The 21,186-nt window shown below is 43.8% G+C and overlaps 1 protein-coding gene across 1 annotated transcript in view; it reads right to left on the bottom strand.

The window, feature by feature from the left end:
* Window positions 1-622: 622 nt before the first annotated feature.
* erc2 (ELKS/RAB6-interacting/CAST family member 2) overlaps window positions 623-21,186 on the bottom strand; it is a 36,568-nt gene continuing 16,004 nt past the window's right edge. The window contains 20 exon segments of the mRNA XM_034584925.1: window positions 623-760; window positions 869-936; window positions 1,937-2,641; window positions 3,419-3,566; window positions 4,147-4,307; window positions 4,428-4,551; window positions 4,855-4,866; window positions 8,486-8,688; window positions 10,857-10,892; window positions 11,874-11,952; window positions 12,847-12,962; window positions 13,177-13,317; window positions 14,111-14,248; window positions 15,754-15,865; window positions 15,867-15,923; window positions 16,631-16,794; window positions 17,649-17,804; window positions 20,212-20,286; window positions 20,583-20,960; window positions 20,962-21,012. Coding sequence (XP_034440816.1) covers window positions 910-936; window positions 1,937-2,641; window positions 3,419-3,566; window positions 4,147-4,307; window positions 4,428-4,551; window positions 4,855-4,866; window positions 8,486-8,688; window positions 10,857-10,892; window positions 11,874-11,952; window positions 12,847-12,962; window positions 13,177-13,317; window positions 14,111-14,248; window positions 15,754-15,865; window positions 15,867-15,923; window positions 16,631-16,794; window positions 17,649-17,804; window positions 20,212-20,286; window positions 20,583-20,960; window positions 20,962-21,012 — 2,883 coding nt within the window. The 3' untranslated portion in view covers window positions 623-760; window positions 869-909.

Below are 21,186 nucleotides of genomic sequence, written 5' to 3'. Positions count from 1 at the left end.
AAGAGACTCTGCAGGATGAGGGTGATGAGAGCCAGGTAGAGGGTCAGGTGTCAGATGTCACCAAGTGGGTCCGCAGGGCAGTGAGCATCGAGAAACCATGACAGAGTCAGGCCGGGGGAGCCAGCCAGAGCCAGAGGAGTCAGTCAGGCAGGTGAAACACACAGCGGCACAACCATGATCTTGAACCAGTGAATGGAGGAAGGATGAAGAAACATAAAATGATTCTGAGCTGTCAGTCCGACAGTCATGAGATCTCTGCCGGGAGGATCAAGAGGTCGACCGCTCAGCAGGCGACAGACGGGTGAGGTGAACTTAGTGGGACCTCTGATGCAGAGCTGCCATGTTGATCACATGCCTGTCCGAATGACAACCTGACACACAGAGCACTTCAACATCTGCCTCTTTCCATCCTGTTCAGTTCCGCAGCTGTTCTCGTGTGCGGAGGAAGTGGATGACATCGGCTCCTGTTCACACAAAAAGGTCCCAGGTCACCTTAAGCAGATGATAAAGTAAAACCAGTTTAAGCGTCAATTTGGAATAATCTTTTTGAATAACAATGATATTAAAAAGGTTTGATTTTACCTGCCGAGCTGTCAGTCTCTCACGTGACCTGCAGACCTGAGTGTATCATCCTCTTCCCCCAGAAAAATAAAAAAAATAACATAGCTGAGTGCAGATTAGGTGAAGATAATTAATGTTTGGTTGGGTAGTGTTTCAACATCATGGCATGGCTGTGCTCCTCCAGTAGTGACTGAATCATCTAAAAGTGAGAGACGAAGACATCCAGATGTCATGCAGCTGTTGTGGTGGACACTGCAGGCAGGAAACTGAGAATCACTCAGACGAGAAGTTTTTAAATATATCTCACCCCTCAAAACAAATTTAGAGCTTTGGTTGTCACAGCAAGGATTACGCCCAAATGCCCTCCTCATCATCCTGTTGTTGGCAGTGGTACAGGCCAACAGGAGCAATGTGCATGAAGAGAAGAAAAGAGACAGAAACTGGAATAACTTCTCATCAAAATAAATCACCGGCACAGCAGGCAGTACGATAGAAAAATAAGTATGTGCAGAATTAATGTTTAGTGCCAAGTAGTTTCAGTGATGCTTTTTAGGATTTAATGCAGCTTTAGAATTGGATGGTTTCCATCAGCCCATGAAAAACTAACAATTTTGAGGATGATTTCATTTACAGCATATTTTGGTTAATGTTTTACCATATAAAAGAATGAGCTGACATTGTAATCTGCTAGCTTTTTATTATTTGTTTTGAAATGTAAAGAGAAAACAAATAAAAAAAGAAATTACCATATAAGGAATCCTGTTAAAAAACATCTATTTCATGACAAAATTTGGTTGGTAGTCCTCAATGGAGTCTGAGACCTCCTTCTGGGTCTGGGAAATAGACTGTATATAAAGATGGATGACACATCTCCACTATCCAGGATTAAAACAATATATTGTGGATATGAACGCTGCCAATGACGCGATTTGTTGACAGAGTCTAGGCAGTAGTGATTGGGGGGTGGAGCCCCAGTATTGAGGTCCCACAGATTTGTGCGCTGGATCAATTGTGAGTCATTCTCATCTGACATGAAATCATTAAATATAAACAAACTTAGAATAATTTATTTTCACATTTGGACGTACAATAAAAGACAGAGACCACCTTTGACAAAATGTACTTGACGTGTATTTGGACTTTTTAGTTTGGTCCATGTCCCATCCATTGACATGGAGGAGGCAGGGTTTGCAGCCTATACGGCAGCCAGCCAAAGGAAAACTGATAAATTCAGTGTCTGGTTTAAAAACATTTGGAAATCACTGTTCTGAAGCTTGAATCATTGCTGTGCACAGTAATGTGTTTAACTACTTGGTGAATTTGTTGAGACTTTTAAAATTGTGTGTAACAGGGATGACATGGCCAGGTGTCTGACCTGGTCTGGAGTGGGACGGTGACCAGCATGTGGGGGTCCGCGGGCTGGCCCTCCACGATGATGTGGCGACGGATGACGTGGATGCTGGGCGTGGTGTGGGTGCTGCGGGTGCTGTGGGTGCTGTGGGTGCTGAGGGTGCTGAGGATGCTGGGCGTGCTGCGGGTGCTGCGGGTGCTGCGGGTGCTGCGGATGCTGGGGGTGCGGCCCTTGTTGGGGAGGACCATGTGGGTGCTGCGGGTGAGGGTGCTGCATAGGGGGATGTCCATGTGGGTGCTGTGCTGGGTGCTGTGCTGGGTGCTGGGGGTGCTGTTGGTGAGGGTGCTGGGGCTGAGGGGGACGTGGGTGCTGTTGGTGCTGTTGGTGCTGCGGAGCCGGTTGGGGATGCTGTGGGTGCTGCGGTGGGTGCTGCTGTGGGTGCTGCTGGGGGTGTTGCTGATGGGGAGGGTGAGGGTACTGTGCTTGTGGCTGCTGGGCATGAGGGGGCTGTTGGGGGGTCTGAGGATGCTGAGGATGCGGAGGATGCTGAGCATGTTGTGGATGAGTGGCGTGTGAGTATTGAGTCTGCTGGGCATGGGGAGGGTGGGGGTACTGGGGCTGCGTCTGCGGCTGAGCGTGCGGGGGCTGAGGCGGGGGGTGGTGAGGACCATGTGGGTGATATTGCTCATCTTCATAGTTGTCGGCGATCAGTTTCATTCTGCTTTGTGTCTGTAGGAAGAGTAAACTCGTTAATGCATGAAGATCTGCAGCCTTCATAATGGACAAAAAAATAAGAAAGACACACAAATCAGTGCAATTATACACACATATGCTTTCTTGCACAGTTAGATGAGAAGGTAAATACTACTCTCATGTCTGTGAGCTGAAATGAGTCACCAGTGCATCCTCCCACACCAGCATCCCCGACGCATCTACACCCCCGACCCCTACACTCAGAGTTCATTCATTTCTCCACTGCATCCAATGCCCATTCAAAACTTTAAATCACATATTGTTGGGGCATGGTCTTTGCTAGTGAAGATGAACTTAAAGCCAACAGCCCATTAGCTTAGCTTAGCATCAAGACTAGAAACAGAGGGAAGCAACTAGCTGGATGTAAAGCATTGCAAAATTTTGCCAATATTTTCAAAAAATGTTGAATTCAATCATCCAGGCTTGTTTTATTGACACTGTTTCTACTAAGCAATGCAAGTTCCCTGCATTATGTCACTATAATTGTATTCAAATATCAAAGTTACCCCCCCCCCAAAAAAAAACCTAAAAACTAAACATAACAACAGCTCAGAGTCATGCTGCACATAATTAAATGTTGCATTTGGGTCGGATGCCAAAAGGGCTCATGTTACGAACACCCTCCTGTAGATGAAATGGACAAAATGGCTAGCTGCCTTGTGCAGCTATATTTTTCATACTGATTAAATGTTGCCTTGGCAACCAGCTACAGTGCGGAGGGAGAATTCCTTGACATTGTGCTGCAGTACTAACATGCTGTTTGAGCTGGTGCATCAGTTTGTCCCGCTCCCTCTTGAGGCTCAGCACCTCCTCCTGGGTCTTCTTCTTATTGGAGGCAGAAAGTTCCAGCAGTGCAATATTTGCATCTTTCTCACTGATGGCTGCCAGAAGAGCCTGTTGTCTGAGGAGAAAGAAAACAATTAATTAAGGCTCAGAAATCAGATTCTATCAAATAGAGAAAACATTAACTAGCTGCTATATTGTTAAAACATGTTTAAACTCTTTTATTAAAGAACTGAATAAAGCTATATCAATTATGTCCACCTGCATTAACACCAAATTCTGTTTAAGGGCATGAAAATCTTTATTTAAATTGGACTAAGCTTTAAAGTAAATAGTCTGACATTTTGGAAATATGCTCATTTACGTTTGTGCTGAGCTTTAGATGAGAAGATTGATTCCACTCTCATGTCTGTCCGTTAAATATAAAGCTGCAGCGAGTTCAAAATAAACAGCCAGTATAACAATAACTATGTAAAAATATCCTCTGAGAATCAATAAACATGAACAGATGTGAAGCAAACAACCAGAAACAACCAACTGTAGAGGTAAGTCTAAAGTTTAAACTGTGTCTTTTAGTGGATGTTTAAATGTTTCAGGACAAACAAAACAACTTTAATTGACACATTTAAGCTGCTTTCTGAGCCGAATAATCTACTCCTGTGCTCTTCATATGTTTGTCACATGGCGATGACACTAACTTCATCTCCAGGATCTCCTCCAGCTGTTTCCTGCGCTCTTGTCTCATGTTGGTGAGGTGCGTGTCCCTCTCCTGCAGAGACTGCTGTGTGGAGGACAGACGCTGCTTGGTGGCGTCCAGCTCCTGCCTCGTCCTTTCTAGCGTGCTCATCAACTCCTCCAGCTGAGAGATGACAAACATTATGTAGAAACAGACAAAGGATACCAAGACATTACAGGCGCACACATTAGTGAAGTACCCCTGTAATGATTGGTGAAAATTTCTCATGGATAAAATCTGCACCTTCACGTGGTGGCCACTGTCCATGGAGCCGTCCTTACGAGGGTCCTGTCCTAAGCCTTTCTTGTCTCCTTGTGGTCCCAGCTTTATGTTTGGACCCTTCTTAGTTTGGTCTTTGCCTCCTTGTCTGTAAAACCACAACAATTCAAGAACAATTTTCATTCCAGTCATCTTTCCGAATCGGTAGTTATAGTACTTAACCGTGTACCACAGCAAAAAACATGTCGGGTGCATTTTGAATGAGACGTCTTTCAAAATGGCACCTGTCATGAGATCACCAGGAACAGCAACAAGACATGAGCATCACGGATGAACTGATGGCTTCATGTTAGCATGGCATTGCTGAGATGACTCACAGGTTTAAGCACCAGAGTTAGCGTGGTGGGGTAGGTGGGGATGGGGGCACAGTTGGGGCAGGGGCATTGCTTACCTGGGAGCTAGACTGCAGATGGGGGGAGGAAAAGGTTGAAGAGAAAGGAACGACGGGACAAGTGGAGGGGACATTGAAAGCCGGAGACACACACACACACAAGAAAAAAAAGTAAAGAAAGAGACATTAGAACCGGAACATAAAGAGACAACCACAAGAAATCAATACAGAGGACCCAGAGGAAATCACAGTGTGTTCACTGATGGCAAAAGTGTGTGTGTGTGAGGGCCGCTGGTCTGCAGCCTGACACAGCTAATGCAGGATGCACCGTCTCTGAGAACACGGAACCATGTGCATCTGCTGCCAAGCCTGAAGGTGGCAGACATGCAGTCAGACAGGCAAGAATCAGCCGGGCAAAAAACGAAGGGGAGAGGAGGACGGGGTTCAGTGCCGAGCAACGGGAGGTTTAATCAAGTCGGAGAGAGGGAGTGAGCAAGTGGGAGAATCAGTTATGGATGAAGGGGTTGATCAGACGAGAGGAGACCCGACTGAACCCAAACACTTCAGGGACAAAGGTTCAGTGCAGACCCTACCTACGACAGCACCTCACTCACTGAGGTGTCCACCCTCTATTCATGCAGGCTGATCATTTCCCTTCAGTTTGTGGTAGAGCAAGCTAGGCAGGGCCGGGGTGGGGGACGATTGGGCAGGGGAGCACCGGGAAAGACCACTTGAGAAGAGAGGGGGCTTTTAGGAGACGTAACAGGGATGATGTGAGGGTGCCAAAGTGAGTTAGAGATGAGGAGGGGGTACAGAGGGGTGGCTGGAATGAGCAGGGGAAGCGTGCTCATGGCAGGAGAAGGCCTCAGCTCTAAGTACAGAGACGTCTACAAGCTACAACACACAACCACACCAAACACCACACAAACACAAAAGGGTGCATGTGTGTCTGCATGTGTGTGTGAGATATTTCAACAAAGGTGACGATGAAGTAAAGCTTGTACATGTCAGTAAGCTACAATGTAGGAAAGAAGAAGGAGCACTCTGTGAAATATACCAAGTTTTCAGACTGCTAATAATACAGTGTACAATGCACTATTTACAGTTTTTACCTAGTTTCTAATGTTTATACACACATGGAAAATTTTAACGGGTCCTTTCAGGTACAATTGTGATTTTTTTATTTCTTGTGTAAATTCTGAACTTTGGTTTCAGGTTGGTTGAATCCTTGTGATAAGTTTTACTTTGACTTAATCGTAACAGCAACAGCATAACGTGATCCTTCCTGTTCTGGGAATAACGAATTCACTGAATAAATCTAATTCAAACTTAATGATGTTGATGTTTAGCCCTTAAACATTTACTGAGGTACAAACCCTAAACTTTAAGGTTTCTACATCATATTGAATATTAATGTTGAGACACGTACAGTTTGAGTCATACCTGAGCAATAAATCACAATGTGTATGGCGCTTTAATCTTGGTGATTTGTCACACAACTAAATTTTGATTTTATTCCTCATTCTGTCATCGGTGCCGAGATAAATAGTTGTTAATGGTTCACGTGCAATTTGAATAAACAAACATGCAACACAAACTCAACTCTCTCTCACTCTCTCACGCTCACACACACATTCTCAAAGATTAAAAACCATTCATGGACCATATGCATAGAGTTAACCACTGCACAGACATGCTAAAAAGAAACATGAGCAAACATGAATCCAGGAATCTTTGTATTGTGTGCACAGTTGTAGAGTAATGACGCCACAGACTAACAACAGAGCTTCTCATTCTGACACAAAGATCTGTGATTCCTACAGACAGCAGGCACACCCAGGCACACAGGTGAAAACCAGATGCAGGTGTAGCAGTAGCAGTCGGAACCACGCAGCCGAGCTGAAAGTGCCAGGGCAGAGCACTCACTTTCCCAGGAAATCCCACACCATGCCCCCTATCTGCTGGGGGGCAGCAGAAACAGAAGGGAGCGGGTCAGGGGGAGCTCTGCCACTGGGACGAGGGATGAGGCGAGGGGCAGAGGGAGGGGGGCTGGTGTCGGGTTGGGGGAGGGGGGGGGGGGGGGGGGGGGGGGGGGGGCACAACAGAGTTGCGAGGAAGATGGAGAAGAGATTGAAAAAAAGGCAGGATTGGATTTGAGGGAGGAAGAACGGGAGGCCAAGGTTGAAAGTGATCAGTGGCAGAGGGTTAAAAAAAGGGAGAGGTGGGCATGAAACGGAAAAATTGAAAAGGGAAAAAGGACAGAAAAAAATGGGCAAGAAAGAACAATTAATCAAACACCTCTGACAAAGAAGCACAGAACCTGAAACACAGTGACCCTGAGGAAAACTATAATTGGCTTCAACAATAAGTGGAACTAAGTGGGCAGGGAGAGGGGCTGTGGTCGTGTATGGTCCTCATTCAGTCCAACCAATGTTTGTCCCATCAGTTAGAAATCCGTCCCAGGTGAAAGACAACATGGTGGCCTCCTCCAGAAAGACACAAGCCTATAGCAGCTTCCAGGCTGGAGACTCTGGAGCATGTACGGCACTGAGAGGTGAGCCAAGAGCTGATGAGGCCACCAGCTTCATTTATGTGGTCCATTAACTGAAAGCTCTTCCACTCTTCCACTTCCTACTCAAGGATACTTTGTGCTCACATGTAAAAACGAGTCAGAACTTTCTCACAAAGACACAAAGACAAGACTATGACTGGATCCAGTGTGTGTGCTGATAGACCCTGATGACGTCACACATGTACAGACACAGACAGCTACATGGATACAAAAACACACAGTACATGACAAAGCTGAAATACTGCTCATAACCTCACAACACAAACAGATGTATGTTGTTGAGAAAAACAACAGTAAAGGGTTGGTTCACCTGCATAATTTTGTGTGTGGACGCATTACTGAAAAACAAACCTCTGAGACTAATATCTTAAATCTAAAACTATCTCCATGACAGCAGCATATTTTTGGAGAAAATATGGATTTTTGTAATTCTGATGAACCAACTCTTGTAAGATGCTTAAAGGGGAACTACTTCGAAAAACTTTCAAATTCGGTCCACTGGATTGCCTCTGCTGGAAGCCGTGACATGACGGTAAGGGTTCCATTGTATCTTATGGGGCAACTGCGACAGGCTGCGAAATGTCCACTAAAAGTTATTTTCTTCAACAATAAAATGCTCATATTTTTATTCTGCGTCGTTGCAAAGAGTCTGAAAACATCAAGTACAAGGGACGACCATCAAAGTCAAGTGCTTCATTGACATTGTCCACATTAGAACAACAAAAGCTTATCTCAGTAAATTCCACGTTTTCACCATCTTCCTGCAAAAATCCAAGTCTCACACGACCTGAGAGTGACGCTTATCGCTGAGCGAGACACGTGTGATGTTGCCAACTCACAAGTGTCTAGACAAAGAATGACAATTTGAGCCTTTTCTTGGTGAAAAAAACACTTTCAGTGGACATTTTATGGACTGTCACAGTTGCCCCATAAGATTACACTGTTGACACTACCGCAGCATTACCATTCAGTTACACGTGCACATTTATGACAGAATTCCCCTTTAAGCGTCGACAAATGGCCAATTATTTGAAATAAATAGTATACAGTTCAAATCTATTTCTACTTTACTTTTACAATAAGACAATAAATGAGACAAAAGAGTCAAAGACTAGTTACCTTTCCAACTCTGCAATCTTCTTGTCCTTATCGTTCTTTTCGGTCTCCACCTCTCGCAGGATGTCCAGGAGTCTCTCCACCTCCGTCTGAGACTTGCCGGACTCGTCCTTGTAGTAGTTCACCTCCTTCTCCAGCAGCTTCACTCGATCTACGTACTCTGGGTTCCCTCTGGGGCCCGACTGCTGCTCCACCTCGTGGGCTTTCTGCTTCCATGCAGCAGGTGGAGAAGACACAGAGGACCAGAACACATGTAAAGACTCCAATGTTTTACTGGCCATGACAAAGATACACAAAGCACACTGTAGTCCATCAGTATCTCATAGTAACTACTCCACGTGCTCTCTCCCTCTCTTTCTGAATGAGTAAGATGATGTAGACAAAGGCATCATTACTGGTGCTGCTTCATTAGCTTTAACAGATTTGGCTACATTTAACAGCCCTTTGAGTCACTTCGCACACATGGTGAGTGTGCAAAGTACAGGGCGGTGTATGTGTGGCCAGGGCTGCAATTTATAATAAGCAAATATTAACAAATCAGTGGCAGTAAAATGCTAAATCACGACTCAGTCTCATTAGTTGTCTGTCACACACTAATCAGAGCACCGCTGTCTGGTAAATGAGGACTAATCTCGCTGCTGTTGTTGCAACAGTTTGTATTTCTCCATGATTTACATCACAGCGGCACACATCACCCTGGAGACAATATACGCAGCCACACACGTCAACACAGGTCGCAGGAGTGCAGCAGCTAAACAGTTACAGAGCCATCCACCAGAACACTGCAGTGACCTCCAACCGCGGCTGATACAGAGCCTCGGCTATAACCGCACCACACTGAGACGAGAGAGAAGCGTTGGCAACACTGACAGTGACAACATGCAACACGGTCAACCAAGTCATGCAAACCCAACAGTGCTGCACAGTGTTTGCAATTGTCAGTCAAAAGAGAGGAGGTACAGAGGCAACAGAGACTGAGTGGATCTGTCGGCCAATAGGATGTGTCGTATTTTCAGCATGAGGAGGGATGTTAGGATTTACATTGGAGATTTTTCTGATTTGTTTTAGAGCCACAAATGATGTAAGAAGTGTATTAAAATATAGACGTAAATGTTAGGCTCCATTGTTTTTATTGATTAATTATATTGTAAAGAATGTGTGAAAACCACTGGACGGATTACTATGAAACGTGGGGAGAGGAAGTGGTTGGGTCACGGAAGAATACATTAAACATTCGGTGTGAATCCAGATCAGGGGGTGGGACCAGGATTATTTCTTCCACGTTTTTAACTTTATAAGACTTTTTAAGTTTTCACCGTTTTCCTAGAGAATAATGAATTATTCTTGACAAAAATAATCACGTAGGGGACTGACAATGTGTGCAATTTGGTGCAGCTTGGTTAAATATATGAGGATTGTTGGCGTTGCCGGTGTTCTGTGCTCCACTGAGTGCCGTTCTAGTATTTACTGCATTTATCCTGAAAAGCAATTTGTGTTATATTGTTTGCATGAAAAGTACCAAATAAAAAAAAGTCTGATTGATTGGTTAAACTTTACACAGAATTTGATCAGTAATCTTAAATCTAAATCAATCCTTCCGTAATAAATCAAAAATAATTTAGTCACAAAAGTTGTTTTCCACAGTTTAACAACCATGAGGCTAATTTTGTTTCTCATTCTGTGACTCTAGGTTTCAAAACATATGATAAACTGGGATGTTAACTCCAGGCCACGTCCTTTCACATCCCTTACTTTCACTGTGTGAGTTGTGAGCTGTATTTCCCAAGTGTACTACATTGAAAAACCTATGTGTGCTGTGCTTTGTGTCAGAATATGCTCTGGGATTTCCTAATGTCACACAATGTCCCTGATGTGAGTCCACCCACTGAAGGTTTATTTAAAAGTTTCAGTTTTAAAGGTTCAAACTAATTCAAACTGCCGTATTGTTTGCAGAAACCTCGTGCTCTTAGTTTGCAAGAAAAAGAAAGTCGCACTGTGTTTAAACTGATCACAGATAAACCAGCTACAGAACAACCACAGCTACGAATAACTGGATGTATTAATACAATTTGAACTGCCGACTAATCAATTAGAGTGAACTTTACAAACTGTACATGTAGCACCAGTTTCACCACGTGTCACACACACAAACAGTTGCAGAATGAGCACGTGACACAGGACTCGGAGTGCAGTATAAAGCCCATCGTACGAGCACAGTGCAATGGTCAACATGCATCTGAGCGGGGCGGTGGGTGAAAGCAGGACCTGTGCTCGGGTCTGGCACGATAAAAACCATCTAGCACGTTTCAAAGAAGTTTCCACGTGTCCTCATGCTTTCACTGTGTGCCTCACAGAGCTCAGGAGAAGGACTTACAGGATTGTTCATGTGACTGAATAGCTGCTCAGCTTGCTACATTGCCAACAGGGGGGGTTGAGGGAAGGAGGAGGAGGAGGGGACCCAGGAGAGTAAGTTAGTTGTTAGAATTGATCTTGAGCGAGAGGAGAGAACAGCAGGATCACACATGTTACAGCACATGTTGGACACAACAGTAACATCGGGTAACAGCTCGCGTTGTTAAGGGCGACACAGACATGGACCAACGTAGAGGAACAGACACAGGGACAGACAGTCTGTGGATTATAGAGCAGGTGGAGGTGGTCTCATTGACTGTCTGCTTCCTGGAGGCACCTGACAAAGCGGTGCAGTCTGTTACAGCAGAGAAACCGTGATGGAGTCATTATTCTAATACACAGTTTTTTATATAAAGCAGCTTCACGTTCCTCGTTCAGTCCAGTTTGGAGCGATATCAACAGAATTTTCACTCTTTATTAAACTAAATTCAACTATTTAAATGGCCCCGTTCAGACCTGGTATTAACATCTGTCCTGAGGGATCCGATCACAAGTGGACAGCATTCATTTGGATGACAACTTTAAGATTGGATCTCACTTTTATAGATGAGTACGATGTCACTGAGTTTGTGTGTCTGTGTTGCACATATGTGAGAGAGAGAGAGAGAGAGAGAGAGAGAGAGAGAGAGAGAGAGAGAGAGAGAGAGAGAGAGAGAGAGAGAGAGAGCAAAAGGGGTTCGGAGGTGATGAATTAATGCGCAGCTATGAAGAGAGATTTTACCAATTTAAAAAAACGTAGCAACTTTTTGTGGTGATATTGTGGCGGTGGGCAAAAACAAATCCACATACGGTCACTGAGAAGAGTTGATTCAAACTGTAGCTGGTCAGGGGACGTCAGCTGAGTAGCTGGTCCACCATATGTGGCCTAGGACACATTTCCATTTATTCGGCAAAAAGAATGTGAGCACATGCATCTCAGACTACCTCCCAATGTGGTCTGAGTGATCAGATCTCAGGACGCATTTGGGTGCGTTCAAACCTGAACTTGGCGCTGACCCCTTGTGATGAGTTCACTCAGGACGGATGTGAATACCAGGTCTGAGCAAGGCCTATGTCTGCTGGATATCACACAGAGTGTTTTCTGATGAAGATTTATTAAATGTTATTTGTTTTAATTCTTCAGTGTTTTCCTTTCTGAAAATAACTCACAGCTTTAGGCATTTTGAGTTAAAAAAAAATTCAAGTCTATAGATAACTACTTAATAGTCTCAAGCTAAATGGTCCCTGGACTCACAGTGAGATAATTCTCTTCTTCACAGTGGAGACGCTGCTCTGGATTTTTATCTACAGTTCAGTGGGATTAATGAGGCACATCTCTACAGTCCACAGTCACTCAGGACAGAGCGGCTCTCCGCAGCTCTGTCCTCCGCCTCAGCTGAAGCATTCAACACAGAAAAGGGAAGTGGACTACAAGGTTCATACAGTGGCTGCTCTGGAGCTTTCAGTCACATCATAGGATCTTCTTCAGTAGAGCATGCACTTGCTTGTATATTGTATCATGAAATTAACATGAAACATGACATTCTGTGATAAAATCGAATGCACCAGAAACAGCTACGAGATCTTATGATGAGACTGTTTTTGTGATGGACGGTTGTGGCGACATTTTAGCTTTGGAATAACTTTTTGGATGAACTTGTTTTATCCTTTTTTTGTCTTTTTTTCACCTTGAATTTGAAGTTTGGACTTTTGTCTGACATATTCTCAAGTGGTGAGCACACAAATGATCACGCATCAAAAAAATTGAAATCTTTACTTTAGCTGATTGTTACATGTAAATCTTACTAACTATACAATTAGCTACTGGACAACAGGAGGCTATGTAACTATGCTGTGAATCTAAACACTAGGACAGCCTTGTAAAAATTAGCTCAAAGCTGCTTATATGATGATGGGTTGGATCTGAACTGTAAAACATGACGTACCTTCTGCAACTGCGGTCTCCAACTTACTACAACTCCTCTTTTTTCTGCTCGATGGCGATCTCCAGTGACTTGAGCTTTGAATCCCTCTTGAGGCCAGAAGACGCAAGGGATGAGGCGTGTTCCTTCAGATCGATGAGATTGGACTGCAGAGGGACAGACAGCACAGACAGACAGACGGGTTCAAACCAGGCAGGCCAGAAGTAACTATAGACCACAGGGCCAGAGGCGGCAGCATAAATGTCATACAAAGGTTTATTGAGAGAAAGAAACAGAAGGTGCAGAGCAGCTTTTAGAGAAAAGCTGAGTAGTTGTTTACAATATGTGTCCCGACATGCGACCATCTCTTAATGCACTGACCTCTTTATCTGTTAACTCTATCTGCAGGCTGTTGACTTTCTCCTTTAGGTCCTTGTTCTCCTTCTTGTACGACTCCACCTCCTCCAGACGTTCTCTATCCTCTCTCTCTCTTTGGTCCTTTAAACGCTCTATAATCCTCTCCTAACACACACACACACACGCACACCCACAATTAAAAGTGTTTTGTATGACTGACGTGGTCACATTGACTGACCACATGTGGTTAGAGCAGCAGTAGCCAATCAGAGACAAGAATCAACCCTCTATCTGCATTTGATTTGACATTTTTCAAAAGTTAATTTCAGTTTTTGAATTCCTCAAATCTCAGAAGTAAATAACATATGCAATAATATGTATGATCTAAATAAATCAAAAATCAAAAGCTGAATACGTTTCATTAGATTCCATTCAACACATTCTCTGTGCTGTCATTTGTAACAGATACGAATGAAATAATCATAAAGCAACTGAAGTGGAAACCAAACTGGAGCGGGAAATAAATCACATCTAATGCAAATCATAGGTTAAAAATGATTCAATTCTGAATTAAAAATTCTGTTTTAGCGAACATTGTTTCTTACTCTCACAAACCAACTCAGGCTGGGATTAAGCTTCTCTAGGTGGGACGTAAACAAAAGTGCACAGGACCTCTGGAGCTCTCTTTATCTAAGAATATTTTAAAGAAGAAATGTGATCATCTATTCTGAAATCAGTGGGAAGAGTCAGAAGTAACCATTCAAATGTTTCCGAATGAAACTTTTAGCAGTTCAATAAAAACAGGCCCTGACATCAAACCTTCTTCATCTCAGAGGAACAGAAACCTGCAATGAAGTGACCCCTGAAGAGCGAAAAATATTTGTTTTTACAGAAACGGGTCCAATCTCAAGCATGACTGAAATGCATCTTTGCATCTTTGTGTCCTGCAGTCATGTACCTTCTCTGACAGCGCCTCCTCCAGGGTGGCCAAGGCAGTGTCTGTGTTACTGGAGTCGGTCTGCAGAGACTTGACCCTGTCCTTCAGGTTGCTCAGCTGCTTGTCTTTGTCCCGCAGCTGCTCCTGCAGATTCTCAATCTGAGGCACCACAGCGAAGAAGAGAAAGTCAAAAAAAAAGGAACAAGCATGATGTCAAAACCAGAGTAGTATTTAAAGCTGGAGATCTCAGAAAAGTCTTTGAGGATTTACATCCTCTACAGACACCGTCATGTTCATAGCTTTAAATGTACTCGGGCTTTACAGACAAGCATTTTTCTATTTTAGGAAGAAATACATAAAAAACTGTCAGACTTTGAAGAAAAATCTTAAAAGAGGCACAGCAGAATAAAAAGGAGAATTATATAGCAAAACATTTGGTCATTAACAGGTTCAGAAACTAGGGAGTCAACTAGAATAGGCGTATTTTCTGTAACGCTCAAAGTAGACATTATTGATCTCATTCCGTAAATTGCTGGGTTTTATTTCACCATCTGTCAAAAATGTTTTAGTTCTTGGCCTCATTTTATTCTGACTGATCAGCTTGTCCCCTCTTTTATGATCGGTCAACCACTCAGAGCGTGTGTTGGAAATGTCACAGCCTTTACCCTGAGGCTTCCCCCTACAGCTGTCAACACAGCTGTAGTCACGGTAACAATGGTGTCAGTTTGAGTCAGAGGCAGAAATTGAACGTCAGGATAAACCTGCTGATAGACCAGTACCTCTGACGACAAGACTGGAGCAGGACATTTTGTTGCCCGCTTATATTTCACACGTGCTATGAAGATTGTGTATTGTGAGTAATCTGTGTAATCTCTCTGAAGTAAAATTGTATGTAATAGGCATGTTTTTTTCAATATTTTACGTTGATTTCTCAGAAAATAATTTGTAGATATTGATGAAGAAATCAGACATCTTTAGGGGACTGTTATCTATGAGTGTGTACAATTTGGTGCCAATCCAAATAAAAATCCTACTCTAGTGATTTTTAAAATGGACAAAAAGCTGCATGTCAAACTAAAAGAAAGGGAGAAATACAAAAATCCTAACAAGGGGACTTTACGGCTATTGTTAAAAACTTACTGTATGGATCTAATTCAAATGAATATCATGGAATGAGATAACGAGAAACTAAACCAAATACAACATCAGATGAAAGACAAAAGGTTTGGAAATTTAGAGAGGTGACAAAGAGAGAGATAAAAAGTGGAATGATAAGGGAGAGGAGGTGTGATAGAACAAGAGAGAAAATGCAAAGAGAATGGGTGAGCATGTCAGGGTGAGAGAGAGAGAGTAACACTCTGTGGCTATTTATAGCACGAACACACACACACACACAAACTCACTCACACACACACACACTAGAGTCAGTGAGGCAGAAATATCTTCTTGCTGTCTTTCTATGGACACTTTCCCCCAGAGAGCGAGAGAGACTCTCTCACTCTTAATGGAGAGTAACCACGGTGCTGTGTGTTTCACTGACTGGTTTAGTCCAGGACACAGAATATATCACTCCCTTCATCACTTATTCTAAATGTACGACTAAACCTGCTAAATGATAACGCAGAAAGAATAACTGAGAGGTTTTCTTCACCTCCGACTCTCACCTTCTTCTGCAGGACATTGATCTTCCGCTCTTTGACCTCCAGCATGTCCTTCATGTCCCTGATTTCTCCAGCGAGAGTGCCCTTCTCCGCCGTCAGGTCCTGCAGCTGCTGGTCTTCTGTTCAGGAAGGACTCTTTCTCCTCCAGACGCAGACGGAGAGCATCCACCTGAAGCACGACACAGCCACAGACACTCGAAACAAGTCCATACAGGGAGCCAACTTAAAATTTGACTCTAATAGAGAAAAACTGCTCGACAAGAATTATTAAACATGACAAATTTGGAAAAACCTAAAGTTGTTATGTACGACGGAGGACGGAGATTTTGAGAATAGAGTCGGAATATTTCGAGAAAATCAAGAGGGAAGTTTTACAAGATTAGAATACTTCCTAGTTTTTTAAAATAGAGTTTTAATTTTACAAGAATAAAGTCGCAATATAAGAAGGAAAAAAATTGGAATTTTATGGGAAAATCTTGTAATATTATGACTTTTTTCACAAAATCTCAGAATTTCTTTTCTTCAATATAACCCTAAAACCCTTAAAGCTAAAAAATAGCTGCATTCATTAGAAGTGATTTAAACTATTTTTTTCATTCTAACTGAATGTCTGTACAGCGGCAGTAAGAACACAGGCACTGAGTATTAATCAGTTGTTGTTAGTGCGTGTTTATCAGACTCAGAATCACTGTTTCATTTGCTGCTGCCCTGTGTCACAGTTCAGTTAGTTTGAAGTCTCCACAGTGAGTAAGAGCAGATGTGATCTGCATTAATAAGCCTCTGGTCTGCGGCAGGCCTCTTATTTGCTCCGTCTGGTTTGGGAGGAATGAAACTGTTTGTGCGGTTGTGTATTGTTAGGTTGTGTATCAACAGACCTCTGTTCTGCAGGATGGCAGCACGTTGCTCCTTGGCAGTGAGAGACTCTTTGAGCACCTCGATATGCTGTTTGCAGTCAGAGTTCTGGTTGTTGAGGGTCTCTAGTTTGGTCTGCAGCGCCAACAGCTCCGACTCCTTCTTCGACAGCTCCTGCTTCAGCTGGTCAATCTGCACGCGACATGGCAAACACACCCAATACATTAGCGTTGTATTGTTTCAGCATTGTGTGTGACGGAGAGAGGAAAACCTCCTTTCAGGCAGCGCAGCTTTTACACTATTTTCATCAACACGCTTTTTTTCGCTCATCAAAAATGCATTTGGACTGACTCCCCCTGCATTCATCATATATTATACATCATCTCTATTCATGATTGATGAAAAGGGGTCTAAAAATAGAAAAAACTAAACTGTGCCTGGTCGGCTAATATGAGGAGCGGTATGTAAACACAAAGTCAAAGCTCCGGAGAGACGTACGAGCAACAGACGCTCACCGCTACACCTATTACACAATCACAGTTTGCAGGTGGTTATGTATCCTGAAGGCTTGGGGATGACACAGATTACCATGTGGTCATGGGGAAGGGCTGAAACCGCTGAAAACTAAAACTCGCTTTAACATAAACTCTGACTTTATTTGCAGACGTACACTTTAGTTTTTGAACATTATGCACATCACCGACGAATGTTGGCAGCGGACGAATAAAGAAATAAAATAAGATTTCGTACGTAATTAAGGAAATGTATTTTATTATAGCCCAGCATGCACTTGCTGATTTTGCCTGGTTTCTCCACACTGAAGCTTTCGGAAAAAAACAGCAGAGACGCATCTCAGATTGTTGCCAGCAAGACACTTTTGCTAATGACACCGAATGCAAAAGCAGCTAATTTAAGTTTCACATCAGCTTCACTTAGTATGCTGCTCCCTGCACACAGCTTTCTGTAACTCCAGCATGTTTTTTCAGTCATATATTCACCGGACCTGCACTTCTAGGTGAGCATGCATGACGCAAACGTGTGTTTACCTTGGACTTCATGAACTTTGAGTGGTTCTTGTAGACCTCCATCTGCTTGATCTCCTCCTCTCTGTCCTCTGTGTTCAGTAAGCCGTTCGCCTTCAGCATCTGGATCTCATCCTCCAGATCTCGGATGTTGCGCTCCAGAGAGGCAATTTTGGTGTCCTGCACACAAACACGCAGAGGAGACACACCTCAAAACGCTGACTGGCATGTGCACAACTTGCATGCTGCAAATGAACCTGAACTAGAGACGAGAGACAAACAGAAAGCCACAAGAAGAGATGGAGAGGATAGAGAGAGTGCAGAGTGAGATAAAGAGAAGCTGGTGTAGCTGAGAGCAAACTGCAGCATCTGTCGCTGAAATCAGAATCTTTCTACCCAGCTCCTCGCAGCAGCACAGAGGATTAATCACCATTAGGAAATACTGAGCGCACATCCAGCACGGAGAGATTAGCCGGACCGGAGAGAAACGTGTGGAGGCAAAGGAAGAAAAGTAACAAGCTGTAGTTGCTTTCGCCGTAGTTGCTTGCAGATCAATGCAGAAACCAGTCTCTGGACTGCGACTACGAGTGCAGCTTTAGCTTCATGGCTTTTAAATAATAATACAACGTCTTTAAGATTAGCCATGGTCCATCTCCCTCTCCAGCAGAGCACAGAGCAATCTTTCTTCTTCCTGTCTCTCTCTCTCTCTCTCTGTCTCTCCCTCTCTCTCTTTTTGTGTCCCTCCTTCTCTCCACATAGTGGCTCTGAACTTATGAACTTGTGGCCGTTAGCTGGGTCAGTCATCCCCCCCCCCCACTGTAGAGGAGCCTGGGTAATGTGTCGTAGGGAGGAACGATGGACAACCAGAGGAGCATCTGAGGGTTTTAATCGTGAGCGGTGTACATGTGCATGCGCTTCGCCCTGTCGCTGCATCTATCTCTGACTCCGTGTTACGAGACGAACGTCAGTGAACTAACATTGCTGCGATAGACACCAAGACAGCATACCTCAAAAAGAGGTAGGTTTTTTATTCCGATCCACATGAAAATCACTGGTACATCGACCTGCTCAGTAAACCTGGCTCTTCAGCTCTCTTTCCCTGTATCTGTGTCTCTCGTTCTGTCTCCCTGCATACTGGCCTTTCACTGTCATAAACAACCACACCTGTTTCCATGGTAGCAGCAGGGAGGCTATATGCTGTGCACTGTCTCTGGTGAGTGAGGAGCAGGAGAGGGCGGAGGGATGTAGGGGAGAGACAGAGGGAGGGAGGGAGGGAGGGTGGGGATAAATTCATGCTTCACTCAGCATCAACAGAGCAGAGGGGAGAGAGGAGAGGGGAGAGATGCAGGGGCTTCCTGCACAGCACAGGAGGGAGAGGAGGCGGAGGAGGAGGAGGAGGAGGCGGGTCTTCATGCCTCCCTTGCTATGTATGCCTAATGCAACACGGATCCCCAGACACAGATGTCACATGATCGCGTTGGGGGGGGGGGGGGGGGGGGGGCCTGAGGCCTGCACCCAGGCCAAGTGAGTGGGGCTGGGTCAGCTCGCGATGAGTCATGATTTATTTTGAGGAAGTGATGTCAGCCTCTGCAGTGAGGCTGGGAAGAGTCTTACAGCCGGCCTGCTGCTGAAATCACAGCTGCCAGCACAACAAAGTGCTGATCTGAACAGGCATATTATAAATAATTTACATACGGCTCGGCAGCTGCATTCCAGAGTTGAATATGACTGTGTGGGAAAATTAAGATAATAACTCACGGCTGATAATGGTGGTCGGAGAATTGCAACCCATCATCTTAAATGAATATGAATGTTTGTCCCAATATTTAAATGGCTTTTAAATCTCCCCTGAAGCTTCAAAGTTACATAAAAAGTATTACAATCATATTCTTACACTATTTGCTTTGGAGTGAATTATTCAAAATCCAAGATGCCATTTTAAGACCTGCACGATCAGATTACATCAAACAGAAAAGTCCAAATATCTTGTACTTAATTTTGCTGTAATTCAGCTCTGATATATTTTTGCGTCCTCAGAATCTTTACACAAAGTTCTGTACATGGAAAAGCTGCATACAATGAGATAATCTGTAATGTTGAAAAATGTAATTATAAACACTAGATGTGTCATGAAACCAGTGTGTTGCAGTTTGGTGCGACTGATTTCTGTACCTGTTCAGTGAGCAACATATAAAACCGAAATGTTCTAACAGTAAAATGTATTCTTGTTCATGTTTACACAACTGCTTTGTGACACTGTGTGTGTGTGTGTGTGTGTGTGTGTGTGTGTGTGTGTGTGTGTGTGTGTGTGTGTGTGTGTGTGTGTTTGAGATAGAGAAATGTGACAGTGTTGACTATTGACTCAGCTGCTGAAGATCACAATGACAACAACAGAGTGAGTGAAACATCAGTGAAGGCCTAAATTTAGAAACGCAGCAGTGAAGTACAAGATCACGTTCACATAAAACGTCATAAATGAAAATGATTGCAGATGGATAACAAACGTAATTATTATTAATTGAAGAAAAAATATTGAACGATTATCTTTTCTTTTTCTGTGGAGTGCTGTATTTGATTAGATTCTTACTTTCATCTCAATGATGGTCTGCAGGGCCTTGGTTTTGCCTGGATCTTGATGAAGCTGATTTCTTCTGTGCAGTTCCTTATAGAGAAGACACAATGTTAAATAGCACCTGTACGTTTACGAAAAATAAACATGTGTTTTAAGTTCATCTTAACACATAACACTGCTGAGGTGTTCAGCAGTTTTTAGTTTGTTACAGTTTAAGCAGCAGAGTGGAGCATATGGAGTTTGTGACAGGCAGTGTTGCCCTCTAGTGACTACAACATATAAAACAGTTTTATCTTTAACAGTGAATTCATCACAGTTGGCTCCTAAGGTCTGAGATGAGAAAGGTACATATATATCAACATAACTTAGGTCACAGAATATAGTACCTCTCGTAGATGGATGTTCTCTTTCTCCTTCTGATCCAGAATGACCTCCAGGTGTCCCAGCTGGGCCTCTGCCTCGGCAATCCGCCTGGCTCTCTCATGCTCTTCCTCCTCGGACGCCCTGCCCGGGGGCAGCCCTTTGCTCTGCAGCATCTCCAGCAGCTTCTTGATGGACTCGTCTCTGGCACCCAGTGTCTGCTTCTGTGTCTCGATCCTCAGCTCCATCTCCTCCAGCGTCTTTCTCAGCAAGAAGAGCTCCTTGGCCTGCCGGTCGTGTTCTGCCTGCAGCCGACGGAAGTTTATCTTCTGTCAGCTCGATGGTGGTGAAGTGATCGAACCGGAGCGGTTGCCGCCCTCCTGCTGCAGCAGGTGGTTCAGGTCTCCGCTGTGTGCGCAGCTCGTCCTGCAGCGCCTGGATGGTCATCTGGAGATGCTGATGGACACACACACACAAACATAAACACACCGAGGCGCAATAATCATTGAAATTAATTTAAGGAATAAACACAAAAAGCTTCTCCTGATAATACCACACATGAAGGTAATCACACATTAACACACACTTCAGAATGCTGTTTCACATGTTTCTGTGGAAAAATGCTACAGT

Source organism: Hippoglossus hippoglossus, chromosome 5 (genome assembly GCF_009819705.1).
Source record: "Hippoglossus hippoglossus isolate fHipHip1 chromosome 5, fHipHip1.pri, whole genome shotgun sequence".
NCBI classification, from domain to species: domain Eukaryota; kingdom Metazoa; phylum Chordata; class Actinopteri; order Pleuronectiformes; family Pleuronectidae; genus Hippoglossus; species Hippoglossus hippoglossus.
Note: the sequence above shows the minus strand (reverse complement) of the source record. Positions and strands in the feature narration are given on the sequence as shown.